At 37.5% G+C, this 20,494-nt stretch overlaps 1 protein-coding gene across 2 annotated transcripts in view; it reads right to left on the reverse strand.

The window, feature by feature from the left end:
• Window positions 1-20,269, reverse strand: part of LOC121869336 (ectopic P granules protein 5 homolog) — a gene marked incomplete at its 5' end in the record, with an annotated part of 135,335 nt that extends 115,066 nt beyond the window's left edge. For both annotated transcript variants that reach the window (XM_042370640.1, XM_042370638.1), the window contains 3 exon segments: window positions 13,113-13,349; window positions 16,341-16,518; window positions 20,126-20,269. In XM_042370640.1, the coding sequence (XP_042226574.1) occupies window positions 13,113-13,349; window positions 16,341-16,518; window positions 20,126-20,269 (559 nt within the window).
• Window positions 20,270-20,494: the final 225 nt, after the last annotated feature.

Consider the following 20,494-nt stretch of genomic DNA (forward strand, 5'->3'; position numbering starts at 1 on the left):
CAATATTTACCAATAACACTGTAAATTAGACGATCTCCCACCAATTACATTTCAGGATGCTATCATCCTCCCAAATTCTGAAATGTATATGTTAGGCCTCACCATTTCCTCCAATATGTCCTGGAAATCACACACCCTTAGTATAACTAAAGCTGTCTCCCGAAAGTTGGGAATGCTGTACAGATGCCGCAGCTACTTCACTCCTGAGCAGTTGCTCCAAGTATATAAGGGATTCATTCGTCCTAACTTGGAGTACTGCTCTCATATTTGGGGTGGCTATTCTTCTGTCCAACTGTTAGATACGGTGGAATCAAAGGCATTTCGTCTTATTAAGTCTCATCCTTTAGTCGACAATCTCTCTTCCTTTTCTCTTCGCCGCAATGTTGCTTCACTCTTTCTCTTTTATAGGTACTTTAACAGGCAATGTTAGGTGGATTTGGCATCCTGTGTACCGCCGGCAAGGCCGTGGGTTCGTACCACACGTCTTGCCCGCAGTGCCCACCTTTTCTCTGTGGATGTCGGTCACACTACAATAACCCATTATAATACCTCCTTCTTTCCTCACACAGCCAAACTGTGGAATGCACTGCCTTCTTCTGTATTTCCATGCTCATACAATGTCTCACTTTAAAAAGCTGGTTTTCCTGCTCCTTCGTGCTGTAGATTAATACAGTATTTTTTTTTTTCTATACAGTATTACCCCGCTTTACACGGTTTCACTTTCTGCGATTTCTCATTTACACAGTACCTTGCCAGAACCGGACTTTCAATTTCCGCGGTGCATCTACTCATATATGTGGTGAAGTAAATTTTTTTATTTTTTTTATTTACCTCATACAATTCATACAAATTACCCGGCCAGAATATAATTTACATTGCTGGAATTCTTACAATATGATGATCAGTTTGTATATAAACATCATGGATTTTGCATTAGATATCCAAATTTAAGATCTACTGTAATAATTTGGTTAACACAAAGCAAATATTTTATCATTTGTGCAAAATATATGAAGTTTACATTCAAAATATTCCCTGACCTACAAGGAATCCAGAAATGTCAATTATATTATCCTAACATTAGTCTGAGTTATTATTTATTACTAAAAATGTAAATATACTATTTTCTCCCAAAGCTTCTCTGGGAGGGAGGGAGGGAGGGACCGACCCAGCTAGGGCGGAGTATTTTGATTGACAGATAGTGTCCTTGAAGAATATTTCTTTGTTTATTTACTGAAGATATATGTTTTAGCTTATAAAATTCATACAAATTACTCGACCAGAATTTAATTTACATTGCTGCAATTCTTACAATATGATAATCATTTTGAATATAAACATCATGGATTTTGCATTGGACATACAAATTTTAGATCTAATGTAATAATTTGGTTTACACAAAGCAAAAATTTTATCTTTTGTGCAAAATATATGAAGTTAACATTCAAAATATTCCCTGATCTGCAAGGAATCCAGAAGTGTCAATTATATTATCCTAACATTATCCGGAGGTATTATTTATTACTAAACGTTAACATTTCTCAGAGAGGTAGATGCTAGTGAGCTGGGAAGAGGGGTGGGGGGGGGATTTGAGTCCATTATATGAATGAACAGTAACCTGGCGACTGTACAGTATTACCCCGCTTTACATGGTTTCACTTTCCGCGATTTCTCATTTACGCGGTACCTTGCCAGAACCAGACTTTCACTTTCCGCGGTGCATCTACTCATATACGCGGTGAAGTATAATTTTTGTTTTATTTAGCTCATAAAATTCATACAAATTACCCGGCCAGAATATAATTTACATTGCTGGAATTCTTACAATATGATGATCATTTTGAATATAAACATCATGCATTTTGCATTAGACAGACAAATTTTAGATTTAATGTAATAATTTGGTTTACACAAAGCAAGTATTTTATTTTTTGTGCAAAATATATGACGTTTACATTCAAAATATTCCCTGACCTGCAAGGAATCCAGAAATGTCAATTATATTATCCTAACTTTAGTCTGAGGTATTATTTATTACTAAAAGTTAAAATCTAGTTTTTTCACCCAACATTTCTCGGGTAGGGAGGGAAGGTGGGGGGTGGGGAGGAGGGTTGGGACCTACCGACCATCTGGCGCGGTTGGAAGAGGGGGGGGGGAGGCAAGTTTGGGTGCTTTGACAGATAATGTCGTGAGGAATATTATTTTTTTTTATTAACTGAAGATATTTGTTTTAGCTCATAAAATTCATACAAATTACTCGACCAGAATATAATATACATTGCTGGAATTCTTACAATATGATGATCATTTTGAATATAAACATCATGGATTTTGCCTTAGACATACAAATTTTAGATTTAATGTAATAATTGGGTTTACACAAAGCAAGTATTTTATCTTTTGTGCAAAATATATGACGTTTACATTCAAAATATTCCCTGACCTGCAAGGAATCCAGAAAGGTCAATTATATTATCCTAACTTTACTCTGAGGTATTATTTATTACTAAAAAGGTAAATATTCTGGTTTCTCCCAAACATTTCTCTGGTAGGGAGGGACCGACTGACCCAGCTGGTGGGAAGAGGGGGGGAGGCAAGGTGGGGTATTTTGAGTGACAGAGTGTCGTGAAGAATATTTTTTTTTATTAACTGAAGATATTTGTTTTAGCTCATAAAATTCAAACAAATTACCCGGCCAGAATATAATTTACATTGCTGGAATTCTTACAATATGATGATCATTTTGATTATAAACATCATGGATTTTGCATTAGACATACAAATTTTAGATCTAATGTTTACTCTGAGTAACTATGTCATCTTTTGTGCAAAATATATGACATTTATATTCAAAATATTCCTGGTCTTACAAGGAATCCAGCAATGTCAATTATATTATCCTAACTTTAGTTTGAGGTATTATTTATTACTATACCTTAAAATTTAGTGTTTCACCCAATCATTTCTCGGACAGGTAGTGTCAAGTGAGCTGGGAAGAGGGGGGGGGGGGATTTGAGTCCATTATTTGAATGGACATTATCCTGGCGACTGTATTTATCTTAAATATTAATTGTGTGAGCATACCATCATAAAATTTAGATGTTATTTTTACTACAACATAGGTATTGTGACGGAAAAAGTAGAGCTTGGGGGTCGGGCCAGTGTCTATTGGAATTAATCCCATATGTTCTGTTGTTCACTTTATGCGGTTTTCACTTTCCGCGGTACCCTGTGGGTCCAATTGACCGCGTAAATCGGGGTACTACTGTACTGTACAGTACAAGCTCATCAAGAAATTACCACTTGCTGTTGATAAATACTGTATTTTACAGCAAATATGACGCACTTTTTTGTTTGAAAAACTGCTAAAAACATCAGCCTTCATCCTATACTGTAAATAAAGTTGCAGTCTCCTGTTTGCTTATGAATCACCCCAGTTGCTGTCTCCAGTAGGCCAAATTCTACCTAACCCAAACCAGAATTAAAAATATGCTATTGCTTACTTAAATACATTATTATTTTTTTCAATTAATTAAAAAAAATATTGTAAATATTAAATCTTGATTTATAACTCTGTACTAATCATGATAACCATTTCTGAACTCTTACAAGCATTACAATCTATTACTGCCACACCTGCATCATTTATTTTTCAATCTACAAATACCTGATACAAATGAAGATTTACGCATAACTTTCTTTTCACATTTGCATCTGTTAACATCGCTGGTGGCACTGTAGCCAGGTTAGAATCGTCACTATAACCACCAGGCTACTGGGGAAGCTGTGAGGTGTTATGGTAGTTTTTCAACTAGTATTTTCGGGTAGATATACGTAATTTTCTTCATTCATTTTTACTCAAGTTACACACACACACACATCATCCTGCATACATTTTGTGAAAACGTACAAGAAATAATTGTCCTAGGGACAAACGCATAAATTTGCTGGCTGCGTGGGGGAGAGTGAAGAGGGTGCAGCATGTGGGAGGAGATTATTGCTAAGGAATCGGCAGAAGTAGCGTCCCTGCTGGTCTCCGTAGCTAAGGTGAACCAGGGAGTACTTGCAAATCGCGACTGTGTTAATCTTTCATTTGTTATTTATTTACTGGTTTGGTAATACAGTATACAGTAGAAGTCCAAAAATCCGGACTGCTTGGGGATTGGGTCGGTCCGGATTTTCGGATTTTCAGGATTCTCAGGCAGTACTTTTAAAATTCAAATTTAATGAAGAATAAAGAAGAAAGGAACAGGTACATTTTGATAGTTTATTTATCTGCAAATATAGCATGCTTCATTTATCAAAACGAGCAGGTGTGATTCTAAATTATATTCTTTGCCTTTTATATATCATAAATTGTAGACTTTCCAATGTCGTATGTTTCCATTAGAACAGTATTGCTCACACCACGTTCTAGTTTCTTAATTATTTCAAGTTTGTCACTCAATTTCAATGTGTTCTTCTTTCTCTTCACACAACGAAGTTTATCTACTTTAGGAGCCATTATTATGGGCTTGTACAGTACTCTGTAAATGGAAAGAGTAGGACTCAAAATATTGTTATATTACAATGGTATTCTATTCATACTGTGCTTGATATAATGCATTCACGGAAATGTAATATTTTTGCTGAACGTACGTATTACAGTGAAAAGTGGGATAAAATCGTGATGAAAACAATGACTTTCGCTTTCTTTCGTTCAAAAGATGTTACCGTAATCGCTTTTCGAATGGTTTAGTTAAAAAACTGTTGTACTGTATTACAATAATATTCTATCCTAAATGACTTGAATAAATACTACAATGCTATATTTCTGAATATTTTCATTAAAATCCATCAAAATCATTTTCTTTGTCATCGTCTGCAGCACCAAACTGCTTCTCCCAGTCTCTCCTTGAACAGGGCTAGAGGGTACGTGTTTTTCGAATCGTTTTCAGTTAAAAAACTATTACATCACACGTATATTTCACCTAAACTGCGCCTGAATGAATATATTCTCGGAAATAAATAGTAGTTTTGCTGAAACGTGATGTATTTCAATGTAAAATAGGATAAAATACATGACGAAAACAAAAGACTTTACCTAAGCTTCCGATGTTCTTGAGATGTAACTCATTTTTTTAATAATTTTCGGTTAAAATTCTGATATATTACAATGATATTCTATTTATACTGTGCTTGATATAATACATTCACGGAAATGTAATAGTTTTCCTGAAATTACATACGTATTACAGTGGAAAGTGGGATAAAATCATGACGAAAACAATGACTTTCGCTTTCTTTCGTTCAAAAGATGTTACCGTAATCGCTTTTCGAATGGTTTAGTTTAAAAACTGTTGTATTACAATAATATTCCCTCCTAATTGACTTGAATGGAAATATACAATATTTTTGTTGAAACTACCCGCGTTTCAGTGTAAAGTGTCGTAATAATAAATGGTAAACAATTTGCCTTCGGCACTCGTGTTTCAGTTTATAGGACGTAGAGCGTTTTTACTGAAGGTTTTGTTGTTCCCTTACCCTCAAAAACGTGGGTCAAACTATAAACGAGGAATATCATAAATTAACGATTTCTTGGTCAAAAAATCAGGGTCGACCGATAAACAAGGGGGGGTTATAGATGAGTATATACGGTATGTTGTCACAGTTTGATTGCTCGTTTTAAAGTGGCGACCACGTGGTCGCTTGTTGTCGCTGTGCAGCTGTGGCGCTCACGCATGCGCACATACACACAAAAGCCCGCTAAAAAAAACAAAAAATAAAAAAAATAAAAAAAAAAATAAAATAAATAAAATAATAATAATGCGTACTAATATTAATTAGTTTTCCAAAAGTCCGGATTCTCGGGTGGTCCGGATTTCTGGCATCCGGATTTTTGGACTTTTACTGTATTTATTTCTGAGAATATATTCATTCAGGCACAGTTTAGGTAAAATATACATGTGCTGTAACATTTTTTTAATTAAAAACGATTCGAAAAACACGTACCCTCTAGCCCTGTTCAAGGAGAAGACTGGGAGGAGCTGTTTGGTGCTTAAGACGATGACAAGGAAAATTATTTTGATGGATTTCAATTAAAATTTTCAGAAAGACCCTGGCACTGTCAAGGAAAGTGGCTGCTGAAGGCTTCCAGGACATGGCAGAGGACGAGATTTGGGAGCTAATTGAAGAGCACGACACTGAGCTGACCGAGGAGAATCTACAGGAGTTAGTAGACTCAGGCAAGGAAGAGGAAGAGGAAGAGGATGAGGAAGAGGAAGAGCACCAAGAAATAATGTTGGAGAAGTTGGGGGAGATGACCAGGAATATTGAGGCACTGAAAAACCTGGCCTATAGTATGGACCCCTCCATGGTGCGTGCCCTGAAATTCATGCGAGGGTTGGATGACGTTTTCGCTCCATACAAAAACATCATGGAAGAAATGAATGAAAGAAACGACAACTCCCCATCACCATGTTCTTTGATCACCGAAGGAGAGATTTAACACCATCAATCACTGGCGGCAGTGAGGAAGCAGCTGAATCAATCGTCGCCCCTGCTTCACCACCAGTTTTGTAATTGAGTGACGATGAGCCCGATGACACCCGTCCTGTCGCCGAGGATAGGAACTGTACAGTAAAGTGAAATTTTTATCTCTTTTTTTTTTTAATAGCTTTTCTTGCCATGTTTATTGTTTGTAAAAATGCACAGCACAGTACAGCTCAGTACTGTACATAGGAAGTGGAGGTGCAGTTATTCACAAAACATTTGTGTTTGTTGTCGGCAGTAGTGATGGTGAGGAGGTGGAGGAGGAGGGAGCGAGTTGGGAGGAGTGGTGACCTTGGACGCGGGAGCAGGGACGAGATGCCAGCCAGTACATTACAGGTATATTAATTGTTTTTATAGCTATTTTTGCATTTTAATATTAAATACTGTACATTACGTTTCAACAAAACTACCATTTATTTCTGAGAACATGGAAATGTAATATTTTTGCTGAAATGATGTGCGTATTACAGTGGAAAGTGGGATAAACCTGTGACGAACGCAATGACTTTCTCTTTCTTTCGTTCAAAAGATGTTACCGTAATCGCTTTTCGAATGGTTTTCAGTTGTGGAATTATAAGGCTAATGATAGGATAGAATATTATTGTAATACAGTATGAGTAACTTCTCTTGAACATCGGAAGCTTAGGTAAAGTCTTTTGTTTTCGTCATGTATTTTATCCTATTTTACATTGAAATACATCACGTTTCAGCAAAACTACTATTTATTTCCTAGTATATATTCATTCAGGCACAGTTAAGGTAAAATATACATGTGATGTAACAGTTTTTTAACTGAAAACGATTCGAAAAACACGTGTACCGTCTAGCTGATACACTCAACACCTGGTGGTGCGTCATGCGTCATTGTAAACAATAGGAGGTTGAAGTAGATTACCGGGTATTATATTAAGTGTGAAATATAGAAAAGGTTTTTATTACCGGTATTTTTTGTAGATCATTGAGAACTGTGAAACCGTATATGATAAGATAAGTTAGCCTGTGCTAAGACTTCAACATAGACTACTGAAAGCGCATTGTAAGGTAATTTAGACTTCAACATAGACTACTGAAAGCGTATTGTAAGGTAATTTAGCCTATTGTAAGTTGGTGAGCTTCATTTGCTGAAGGAACTGCACAACTTTTCATTACTAATTGGTACATATTTTACATTACCATTGTTTACTGGCAGTAAATGGTAATTATTTTTCATGTCTGAAGCTAAAAGTTGCTCCTCGCCCTTCCCATCATGCACGGGTTCAACCTAACAAAACTATTACGCATGTATAGGACGACCCCCAATTTTTGGCCCAAAAATTTGGTCTTAAAAGCTCGAACTATACACGAGTATATACGGTACCTAAAGGATACTTTGCCCTGTAAAGGGTTAAACCCCTAGTACGACCCCTGAAAGCGTCGGTGCAAATGTAACGAAAAGTGTAAGTAACCAGATCGGTAGACACCTTACCTGAGGATCTAGGATTTCCTCTTCATCTTCTGGTTCCAGTCTTAAGCAAGATTCATGATGTTCCACAGCACTTGCAACTTTCTTTTTGATCTTTCCAAGGAATGCTGAATTGACTAGCCCCTGATAGAACCGAGAGACCACACTACTGCATTCATATTGCCTGCAAAAAAATCCTGAAGGATAAAGCAAAGATGCAAGAAACCTGATAAGTTACCTTTTTAACATCATCAATAATAACTTTACCGTGCATTTACTGGCAATTCGCATTTAAAGGCGTTCCCGTGCCACTGCGAACGTTTGTTGGCATTGAAGTCCAGCCGGTGCTGGTCTCATGTGACGCCTTAAATTTCTACTTTCTTAGCATCAATTATGGCCTCTTAATGACCTGAAAACCCTACTGGAGTTGCTAGTGACTAAAATAAGAACAATGTGCAGAAGGTTGAAATATTACAGAAACTAGACTGTGGAGCGTCTGCTCGTCAACTTTGTGATCTCTATGGTGTTTGTTCCTCAACAATTTATGATTTAAAGAAGCAGAAAGATAAACTCCTGAAGCACTATGTGGAGAGTGACACAAAGGGAATGGAAAACTGTAAGCACATGAAATCAGGGAATCACAAAAATTTCGAAAAATGCTCGGTGCAATGGTGTCGTCAGATATGCCCTCCCGCCCATACAGGTACAGTGATCCCTCGGTTATCTCCTACAAGATCTCAACCCTGGTTAACGAACCCTCCGAATTGAAGCCCAATCATCGATATCATGTCCCACCCATCATCATTCCAATGGTTCTTAATGAGTCAACAATTGTTCATCGAAAGAAACCAGTTTCCATCCCCAAACAGTCATTCTCTTCATGGAGTACTGATATTTGAGATTCCTCAAACCAAATGTTGATTCCTGTAAACATTGGTCATTTTGAAATTTATTTGACATATTGACAATATATAATGCAAAGCAGTATTGATTTAAAGAAAATAATCTTGAATTACACCAAGAGAACTAAAATTTTATGGGTGAAATGGTGCCATGGGGTGACTTCTCTTCCACCCCAATGCCTTCTCTTCTCCCTTCTCCTCCATCCCCATTCTAATTCCCATCATCACCATCATCATCCAGGAGCCTTCTACATACACACCTCAAAGTAAGTGTGCTTTTTTACATTTTTTGTTGAATTTAGGCAATTTTCTGTGAGCTGGAACCAATTACCCAAAAACTCATTGAAACAAATGGTTTCGGTTAACGAGTTTTTCGGTTAACGAGCAACATGCTGGAACGGATTGTGCTCGTTAACCGAGGGACCACTGTACTTCGATTTAACGGAACAGTCCAGGTCCCGTCAATGCCAGTAAACTGAGGTTCAACCTGTATATCTTACCAGTTTGGCAAATATATTCTTCTGTAACACTTGAAGCAATTTTTACTTCACATTTCTTGACCACTTTCTACATACTATGACCATTAACCTACACATTATTATAGGATCAGGCTTGTCTACACCCTCACTTCTCATTGTTTTTGATCACAGTAAGTTCATATCAAGTTGTCTTTTAAAAAACAGATCTCTAACACTTCTCTCTCTTCTTTAGACCATAGCATCATGTGTACTTTTGGATATCTTTGTGTTGGAAGTAAGTATACTGTTGCTTACATAATACTATATAGTATCTCTTTTGGACCAACTAATATCTTCTTTATCTGTCTGGAAGACTTACATCTATTATATGAAGGGAAGCTTTCACTCTCATAGCCAGTTTTTATATCTAACTACTTGATATTTTGTTAAACATTTACTGTATGCCACAATTTCTTATCATATAATCTACAGTGCATTTCAACAGAGGACTTTTCATTGCATTACAATGATCCTAACAAGACTCACAACAAAATATCAAACTTAAGGTGGGATTCTTGATTTACAGATGTATAATAGTGAGGACTAACCCAGGTTGTGGAGGAACATGAGCTAGGTGTAGTGTGAAGTACATCTTTAATGTGACTGGGAGGGCAGGATGGTCAGCTGGAAAGTCCACTACTTGCTGACCCCAACGGTAAATGCTCAGCAGACTGGAGGAGATTGGCCCAAGGCCTAGATCATCGCTTACTTTCTGGAAATAGCATAAAGGCCATATCTAATTAATGTCCTTTCTATCTACAGTACTGTATGTACAGTACATGTAAAGCTTAGTTGGGTATGCAGACTCATTGACACACACACATATCAGTTGCTAAACATCCCCACAATATATATAAGTTTTAAGGCAGTGCCCTCACTGCAAGTGGCCTTGAGCAAAATTCATTTGTCACCAAGCATCTGTGTCAGGCAGTTCTGTACCTTGATAAGTCAGTGCTACCCTATCTCATGCAATAATAGTATATACTGTATAAGCTAGAGTTCAAAATCAATCTCTTTTTCTTGGTAATTTCATCATCATTCCTGTTTATTACCCTTTAATTAAAATGACACCTAAATATAATGCATGTTAAGTAGGTGGCCATTAGGTAAATCATGTAAATAATTATAATTATTGTACTTATGATTCTTTGGCTTCATTAATTATTATTGCTTCTACACTTATTTGATTTATTAATACAGTATTCTTATTCAATTTCATGTATTTTATCACAAGAAAATGTATAGCTTCTTGGAATACAATGGTCCCTCGGTTAATGAATGGTTCGATTCACGAAATTTCGGTTAACGAGTTAGCTCCCATAAGGATTTTCAGTTCGATTAACGAAATCTTTACGACAAACACGTTTCGTTGTGCACATCAGCTGATCGGCTAGTCCGCCAATACAGTAATTGGTTCTATGTTTACATTAGTTTCCAGTGAAGTAAATATCAAGAAAATTGGTCTCCTGAATATTTCTGCATTTTTTATATTAAAATTATTGGTCATTCTGAAATTTGGTTAACATACAGTATTGATAATATATACAGTACAGGAAACAGTTTTTGTGCACCCATCAGCTGATTGAATCACCCAATAACACTTCTCAGTTTAACTTTGTTTACAGTGGAGTGAACATCGATTTTGTTGGTCTCTTGAATATTTTTTGCATTTTTACATTAAAGTTATTGGTCATTTTGAAATTTAGTTAACATATTGATAATATACGGAGCAAAAATTATAATGAAACATGAAGAACGCATTAGAACCAATGCACTCTGTAAGGAATATGGCACGTCATCATCAACTGCCTCTACATTCAGCTGTTTGATATGTACAGTATAGTCTCGGTTTACGCGGTCAATTAAACCCGTAGAGGTCCATGTAAAACGAGAAACGCGAAAACGAAATAACAGAACATATGGGATTAATTGAAATAGAAACTGTGCCGACCCCCAGACTATGCCTTTTCCGACACAATACGTACGTTAAAGTAAAAATAACATCTTAATTTTATGATGGTATGCACACACAATTAATATTTAAGAGAAATATCAATAATATTAGGTTTTTTAACACTTACATTAGTAGAAGAGATGGCTGGGCACACGGGGATGGGGGTTGGTTCCGAGGCAGAGGACAGATTATTGGTCCTCACCTGTATCACTTGTATCACTATCCACCACAGAGGCTTGCAGGGCCTCTTTGTCAAACCCCTCAAAGTCCATATCCTCACTATCACTGACCTGGTCTGGCTGTGGTGGGTGGCGGGTGAAGAACTCGGTAATGTTTTGTTGATTGGGCGACCTAGTGCACACCCTGCCCACACCGCTTCCCGCGTAAATGATGGAATGTACCGCATAACTAATAATTGCCGGTCTGGCCAGGTGCCGCGTAAATGACCAACCGTGTATAGGAAATCCACGTAAATCGAGACTATACTGTATACAAAGCTGCTGGTAATACGACATACACACCTCAAAGTAAGTTAAAATACAGTATTCTATTGCACATAAGGGCGAGATGAAGGAAGGACTTTGAAAATAGCAATTAAATGCCAGGTAGCGACGTGTCCTCCTCATATTACTTATTAAGTAATTATTAGATGTTTTAATTGCCTGTACAGTACTGTATGTTGGCCTGGCGAATTAGCTAGGAATTAACATACCTAGGTTGCATTTGCTGAAGTCGCATTAGAGCTATATCACAAAAACTGGTTTTTAGAAAAAAACGGCTTTTTTATTTATTATTGTACAGTATACTGTATAGTACAGTACTGTATTTCGTTTATATTTAATATTTTGTTAATTCTATTACCAGTAAACAGTACTTTGAAATAATAGATTTGGTTAACGAAATTATCGGTTAACGAACGACTCTGTGGAACAAGTTGTGTTTGTTAACCGAGGAACCACTGTATATAGTGTCCAAGAACATTTTCTCTTTAATTCTATTCAGTATTCCCATAAGATAATAAATTTGTCAAATGCCATTTTCCAAGAATGTAACTCCCACATCTGACAAGGGTAGACTATACTGTACAGTATTAAAAAGAATTGACTTAAAAGTAGCTTGATTTTATTAAAGTGGTGTAATCACATACTACACTGCTTTTATTAAAAAAATAAAAAATAAATAAAACAAGTGAGTAGAATGAAATATGAAAAGAACAATTAACTCAGAAAAAAGTGAAGGAAGAAAGCAAGAGGCAATACTGAAATGTAGGAAAAAAAGAATTGCCAACACAATAATGGGAAGGAAAGTAAAAAGATTAATAAGGTGTATTACAGTACAGGTTCATCTAAAACCTTCTGAAAAACTTGTATTGTATTACTGAAACACTTTGGTCTGTAACCCTCCAGTCCAGCAAGATAATCTTCAATGACCAGTCTCTGAAAGAAATTCTGAATAGAACACCTACCCATTATCCATAAATTTGAACAACAGATGCTGGATACATCTAGATAATAAATGAATAGTTTCCACTGTAGATATCTCAAACAATTCAAAGATATAAAGTAAATTTACTACCATATCTCCTACAGTGTGTGTGTGTGGCTTTTGGTTTCTGAATTGGGAAAAGATGGTAAGATAGGGTACATTGATAGTTAGCTTCATAATAATTTTAATCTGTTAAAAATATAATCTACTGATAATTTATTTGAGCACTGTACTTCACATTTTCGGCAATTCAACTGCAACCAAAATACCAGACATCTTACCTTAAGAGCTTCTTCAAGTGTAGTTTGTGGCTTAGCAAATAATTCTATTAAGAGGTTCTTCCAGAGCCCTGAGGATAACTCCTGCTGTGTCTCTAGCATGAGGACAGCCACCGTGAACCACGGGAACTGTGGGGCAGAAGGCCGTACCAGCAAGGAGTGAGGGGCTGTAGTTCCTGCTGTTAACCAAGACAGCAAACCAATCACACCTCCCCCACCACTTTGTTGACATTCAGAGCTCTGGAACACATTTCAAATAGTTATTATAACACTGAATACTGAACCTTGAAAATATTCAAAGAAGGCAGTACATTTAATACAGTTCTGTACCATCTATAGATTAGATGTGAAAGTCAGTCTATATCAGCATTGTTCCATCATCCTTTATTTGTCAAAATTATTTTATTTTGTACATCTAATTTCCCTTCTACAAATTTTTTTTACATATAGTACTGGACATTTATTTAATTATTCATCATCTCAAATATTTACATATCCTTTTACAGGGGTCCTCACTATAAGTGGTTAAAAGGGACCAGAAAAAAGCCACTGATTATGAAACCATTTATAAACAGGAGTCAATTCCCCCCAAAATTAATAGGGTCTAATTAGGACCATCACAATGTAAGTGACGCTCCTAAAGTTAAATTAGGTATCTTTTAACAGCCATTTTAAAGTGAATTACAAACAAAAATTTTGCCTGTGTACTGACGTTGGGACTCGAAAATACGTAATTTGACAAAATTTTGGTACGACTGAGGCAGGTCGTAAGTGCGGGTGGTCGTAAGTCGGGGAGGAGCTTAGACATCATGCTGAAAGTCTCTCAGAAGTCTCGGAAAGGAAGTGGTGTGGGGGAGAAAGTCAAAAGAGTGCGGCTGTCAATTGGAAAAAATTTTGAGAAAAAAAAAATATCCTAGTTTAAGGTAAGCTATGAATAATGTTTCTATGTACATATCATGTGACTGAGGTGTCTCCGTAGGTGTGAGCGTATTAACGGAATTAATCTCGGGTTAGTGAGTTCAATAAATCGAGTGAAAAATAAAGGATTCCGTTAAATCGAGAGTATACTGGACATAAAAGTCGTTTGGGATTGGTCTGTTGATGGGGCGCAAGCAACCTAACCATGGACTCGTGCACTCATTTCAATGAAAGTGGTTCACTGAGAATTGCTCGTCACTTTTCTTAGGACGTGTAACTTCTAATTCCACATCCATCCCATAGCTACTGCGCTTCCTTTTAGCCACTACACCACCTTGCTTTGGTTTGGAACTGATGGCTACAAAAATAGTCCACCAGAGACAACAAAGTTGTTAATTATAGTTCTTGGAGCACTTCAAAATAATGCCTGTGGACACAGGCAGTACTGAGCATGAATAGTGTGGGTGAGAAGGATGACTTTTAAGAGAAGGGGAGACGGGCGGGAATTTCAATCGGTCAATCACTTGTTCCCCCAAAGACTGACGGATTTCAGCCTTAGAATCCTCTTAACTGTAGGGACTTTATACGTGTAGGTCCACAATTATTTGACCACTTATAACGAGAACCCCATATATGACAGGAAACACTCTATGGGGCAACTATTAAAATACAACGAAGGAGTAAGAATATTTTTTTTAAGTACAGCTCCTCCCCAACTTACGACGGGGTTAGGGACCCAAATCCAGGTCGTAAGTCGAAAATGCTTAAATAATACATAGAAAATCTAAAATGGGCTTCTCTTTTTCTTCTCAGCACCACAAAACTTTCACTTTTAAGCTTGCCAGCCATTTTAAAGTGAATTACAAACGAAAATTTTGTCTGTGTACTGAAGTTGAGACTCGATAACACGTAATTTGACAAAATTTTGGTACGACTGAGGCAGGTCGTAAGTGCGGGTGGTTGTAAGTCGAGTAGGTCGTAAGTCGGGGAGGAGATTATGAGCTGGATTTTCAAATGATTTCTGCGTGTATTGTACTATTAATGATTACATATACTGTAACAGCTGACATCGCAATTAGTCTTAAGAGAGTACTGTACTGTATATGAATTTCTCTACAAATTGGCAAAGATCCACTAATAGTGTGAGTGAATGATAATCAAGGTTCTAATCAAGAATTATGAGTAAGTCAAAAAAATTTCAAATTTTAGTAAATTAAGGTCAGGAATTTCTGGATAAAATACTGTATATGAAATCTAAAAAATATGGATCACTGCCATCCTGACTACAAATTACTGGTACTGCTCCTTCTTAATCAAAAAGACCTACTTCCATGCAGAAATTAAACAAAATACTGAACAATTAAGAATAAAAAAAAATCAAAGTCATCTTCATTTCCTGCTGGTCTGCTAAGGAAATAATATTGTGACTTAGACGTATCATTTTTATTGACAATACACAGAATTTTGTGAAACCTCTGTATTTGTTGTGATTTTGATTTATGTTCTTGAGGGAAAACTCAAGTACTGTGGACAGTTGGATGGAACTCTTTTATATATCCCAGCAATTTTTTTGGAGTGGGAGAGATTAAAACTTGACTGTCACTATATGTGATAAGATTACAATGAAAAGTGTGAAATTTCCTCTTATAATGAAGTGAGATGCCCTACAACTTCAAAGTTCTGTAATTTACAACATATACATATAGGAGTGATTCGATTTATGAAACAGATACATTCTTGAGAAACCTTTCATAAATTGAAGCCATTGTTTCCATTGACTACCATTATATAAATGGGAGTTAAGTTTCTACGAAAAATAAAATGTCCCCAAATGTAAAAATGTAATTTTTTTTTTGTGGGAAACAATACTTTCCAAGCTTATGTGTATTACATGCTTTACACACAATTTTTATATACCGGTAGATAACCAAACAAAATAAACTACGATTAATTTTGCTAATTGTGAATTATGTACTTCATATACACTACTGTACAGAAATAACAGCAGTGCATGAGATTGAAAATATGATACTGCTCAATATCAACTTGAATTACCTGGTCTAAATAACAAAGAATAAAGTATAAGACTCAAATATCTGATGGTGGGATTTAAAACACTACTCAGCAGTTCTTGAGTTAGTCTTTTTATGAAGAAGTTGATGCAGGAGGGATGTATGGACCGTTGACACAAAAGTTTACCAAGTCTTTCACTCCAGGAGAATTATTTTTAACTTAAAAAAATAATAAGTTCCAGTGTTGTCTCCTTTACTAAAAGGACTTTATATAAAATAATACTTAAATCTCATGAATTACTTTCATGACTTCGGAGAATCCTCTTATAACTTCTTGCCAGCAAGCCGGGTGTGTGAATGACTGTTGACAAATGGTATCCAGTAAAAAGAGTACAGAGCTGTCATGTACCCACTCTGGGATACCTATAAGAAGCTGCAGCCAAAATCGAACTGCAGATCCACCAGATGAAAGATTGTACCTGAAAATATGATACTTAATTCATTAAAAGGACGGTAATGTACCTTGGTCATGGTGAACATCAAGAGTACAAGGCTAAATTATTTTCCAAACTGACCTCAAAGTAATATGTAATGACAAATTCCTCAAATGCAAATTAATAAATATTGATGCATTGTAAAGAACTCTCCAATAGCTGGATTGGATCTCGAGCCTTCCGGGAAATTCCGCGAAAACTCACCCCGTTCCAGGAATGTAAACATGTTTCTGAAGATGAAATCATGCACATTTTCTGGAATAATCTCTCCATTCCAGGTATGGGAATGAGTTTCTCAGGATGGAATCACACACATTTCCCGGATAAAATACGAGCATGAGAAAAAATTTCTGGGACTTCCGAAAGATTGCATCATGCTCTGATACTTCTGCATGTTTCAGATGCGTGGGTGGCTAACCAGTTGGGTAACTTGGGCTGCAGGCTTGTAGCCTGCGACTGGCTAATGCTGTCATGTGATTGCATGGGATGCCTTTGATAGGCTGATGCTTATCCCAGCTTGGTTCATAGTTCGCTGCCATTGTACAAGGTTGTTCCAACGCTCGCTGTTGTTTTTGCATAAATTTGCATTGTGCAGTATGTACTGTACATTACTCTACCAAGACACAGTCAACCGAGAATACAGTATTAAAGCAGTATTAAGAAATAAACAGTGATTACTGTGTACAGTATACTTTACTGTAATTTATCATTGTTAGTGTAAGCACCGTACATACAGTACCGAGCATAGCAGAGTGGAGAGTGGTTGTGTACTGTTGCCTCATGTGTAGTGTTTGTGTGTACAGTACTGTAATTTGTTGTACATGTACAATGTTGAGAGATACAGAGAAACCCAGGGCACCAAGGAGTTGAGGAGAGGCCTTATGAAAAGACTGCCCTTTCAGGAGAAATTGGACTTTCTCAATAAACTTGAGAAAAATGTGTAGGTGAAAGTGTTGATGCAGGAGGTGGATGGGGGTATGTCAACCATCCACGATGTGAAACATGCCAAGCAAAAGTTCAGGAGGCAAGAACAGAAAGTTATGCTAGGTGCAGGTGAGGAAAGTAGCCTCACCCATATTCATATAAACACCTTAAAATATGACAAAGTAGAGCTGAAATATATAACTGGTACAGTACAAGCAGCATTGAGCCATTGGTGTTCCTATTCACACCATTGAGCTCCATGATGCCACTCAGCAATTTTCTACACTGCTGGATATGCCCAATTTCCATGGGAGCTTTGGGTGACTACAAGTTTTACAGGCAGCATGGGATCAGCAGCAAGTGAGTGGCTGGTAAGAGTGCTAGTGCTTATGTGGCACCAACTCATCCATGACGATGACATCAAGAAGTACGAAATGTATATACAGTGTGGTTGAGACAGATTTCTATTGGAAGTCCCTGCCAAACAACACTGTGGCATTCCGGCAGGAGAGCAGTACCCCTGGACTCAAGGCCAGCGAGCAGCAACTGTCAGTGCTGTTCTGTGCCAATGCTGCTAGCTTCCACAAAATTACACCAATAATGGTGGGAAATACATAGAGGTCAAGAGTGCTGCACAATTCAATGGATAGCCTTCCTGTGTCCTGGTGTGGCAACAAAAAAGCCTGGTTCACCCAGGAAATATTTGAAGGCTGGTTCCACCATGTATTCATTTGAGTACATGCTGTCAGACAATTACATTCCTAGGCGAGAGGTCAAAGCTTTGCTCATCCTTGACAATGTGCCTGCTTACCCTCAGGGCATCATTCTAGCCTGTAAGCTACACTGCAGGTGCATCCTCATAAATGACATTCTGGTGGTGGAACCAGTGCCAAAGAGGGGAGAAAGACACCAGGGGACTAGAGACACTGAAGAACATCAAGGACTACAACATCCGAGATGCAGTGTTCAACCTGAAGGCAGCTTGGGACAAGATCATGGAGATGACACACAGGAATGTGTAGAAGAGGCTCCTGAATGGTGGTGGTTGCGTTGCCGCCGCAGAAGCTATTTTACTGCAGGGGGATGCAGACTTTGAGGGCTTCGAAGTGGGAGAGGCCTACACACTTTTCTATGACAATGGTGACATTGCTGTGACCATGGAGGATGTGAGAGAGTGGCTGCAGGTGGATGCCAACAATCCTGGCTATGGTGCCCTCACCCAGGAGGAAATATACAAAGGTGTCATCAGATCCTACGGAGAAGGACAGGAGGAGGATAAGGACGACAGAGAGGAAAACTAGAGGAAAGTACCACCACCAGTCTCAGAGAGGTGAGGACATACCTAGATGGCCTCCTGAATTTTATGGCCACCACTGACATCCTCTGCCTCCTCCCCTTTTACCAGAACACATGCCTCTTCATCACCTTGTCCATCAACACTACTACATGCCTGGTCATCACCACGACCCAACACTTTGTCGGCGATGGAAGACATTTGTCACTCTTGATTTGCCTCTCTGCTTCATGGAGGGAGAGGAGAGCAACAGTATATGATCAGCTGCCACATAATTGGTACAGGACAAAGTAGGCCATCCTATATCATCATATCAACATTTGGCCTGCCTGCATCACAAAAACAAGACGACGGCATCTGCTGGTGAGTAGAGTATACTATCGTACAATACAGTAGTAGAATACATTATTTTGTTTTATTTACAATATATTGTACGTGTACAGTAGTGTTTGCGTAAATAAATACCCGTGTGGCGTGTGTCTCTCCATGCAAGATGCGTAGTCAAGATTTTCAGAATACTTTCCCCAGCACCCGGAAACATTCCAGGGATGTGCAATAAAATCTGTCCATGCGAGCTGTGTAGTTTAGACTGACATTTTGAGATATAGAAAATTTTCAAGGATTTGTAGCCCTGTGAGAACTTGGCAAATTTTTTTTTCAAGCCTAGCTCTCACAGACTTCGAGTAAGCTATGGGTATAAGACGTACAATGAAACCTCATTAATTCAAATTAATTGCAAATTTCAAAGCATAAAGTCTTACTACATAGTAAAAATATGGCAAATTGACAGATGTAATGAAACAAACAATATTAACCTGTAAAACACAAATACATAAAGATGATTGTGTATTTAAATACAACCTTATCTTTAATTCTAAAGGGCTCCTAAAGGTAGTGGAGAGTCAGATAAGGTAAGTACAGTAGTGTGGGGCAGTTGATTTAATACTATCACAAACTACAGTACTGTATTACTAAATTATTTACACTGCACACTAATTTTGAGTCACTATCTCAAAGATTTACACTTAAACACTTAGAGTTCTTGATCACAAACATCAGATTGTAAAATCTGAGGAGGAGGTTCCGGAGAAAGTGCAGTAACAGCACTGAGATCTGACACACCACTATGTCTAGAACCAAGGTGGAAAGAAGTAGAAGGCCCAGGAATCGACACATAGCTCACCATGTGATATGGATTAAGCAACATCTGGATCATCTGCATACAGATTAACGAGGTTTCACTGTATACCAATCGACAAAAAATAGAAAATAGAAAATGAGACCCGTCTCTAATTTGCACATTTGGCACTTACGCCCCTGTTTAGGAGACCGCATTACCTCATATATACTGTACATTATATATCACAAGCATACCTTGAGTAATTTCTGATGTGATATACAATCATGGCAGCAAGTAAGCTGAGAATCTTGCCTGGGAAATTGGAGGCCACAAGACTCTTTGCCATAGTTATATATGTCTGGTCTGCAGTCAAACACTTTTGTATGGCAAGCATAAACCTGAAGAGACACTGATATTAGTAACATGTCTTCAGAAATATAGATAAATCATTAAGTACTATGGGAATTATGAAAACTAATATAGGGATAAAAAGGATATGGAATATACCAGTGGAGTAAAGGAGTCCTCAAGAAAATGCTATTTGTGGGGTTAGGTGCCACGGACCCGTGAATAGTATTAGCAGCCATCATATTGTATGTGAGAGTCACCCATAAACACAACCA

The sequence above is a fragment of the Homarus americanus genome, unplaced genomic scaffold (assembly GCF_018991925.1).
Source record: "Homarus americanus isolate GMGI-L3 unplaced genomic scaffold, GMGI_Hamer_2.0 scaffold36734, whole genome shotgun sequence".
Lineage (NCBI taxonomy): Eukaryota > Metazoa > Arthropoda > Malacostraca > Decapoda > Nephropidae > Homarus > Homarus americanus.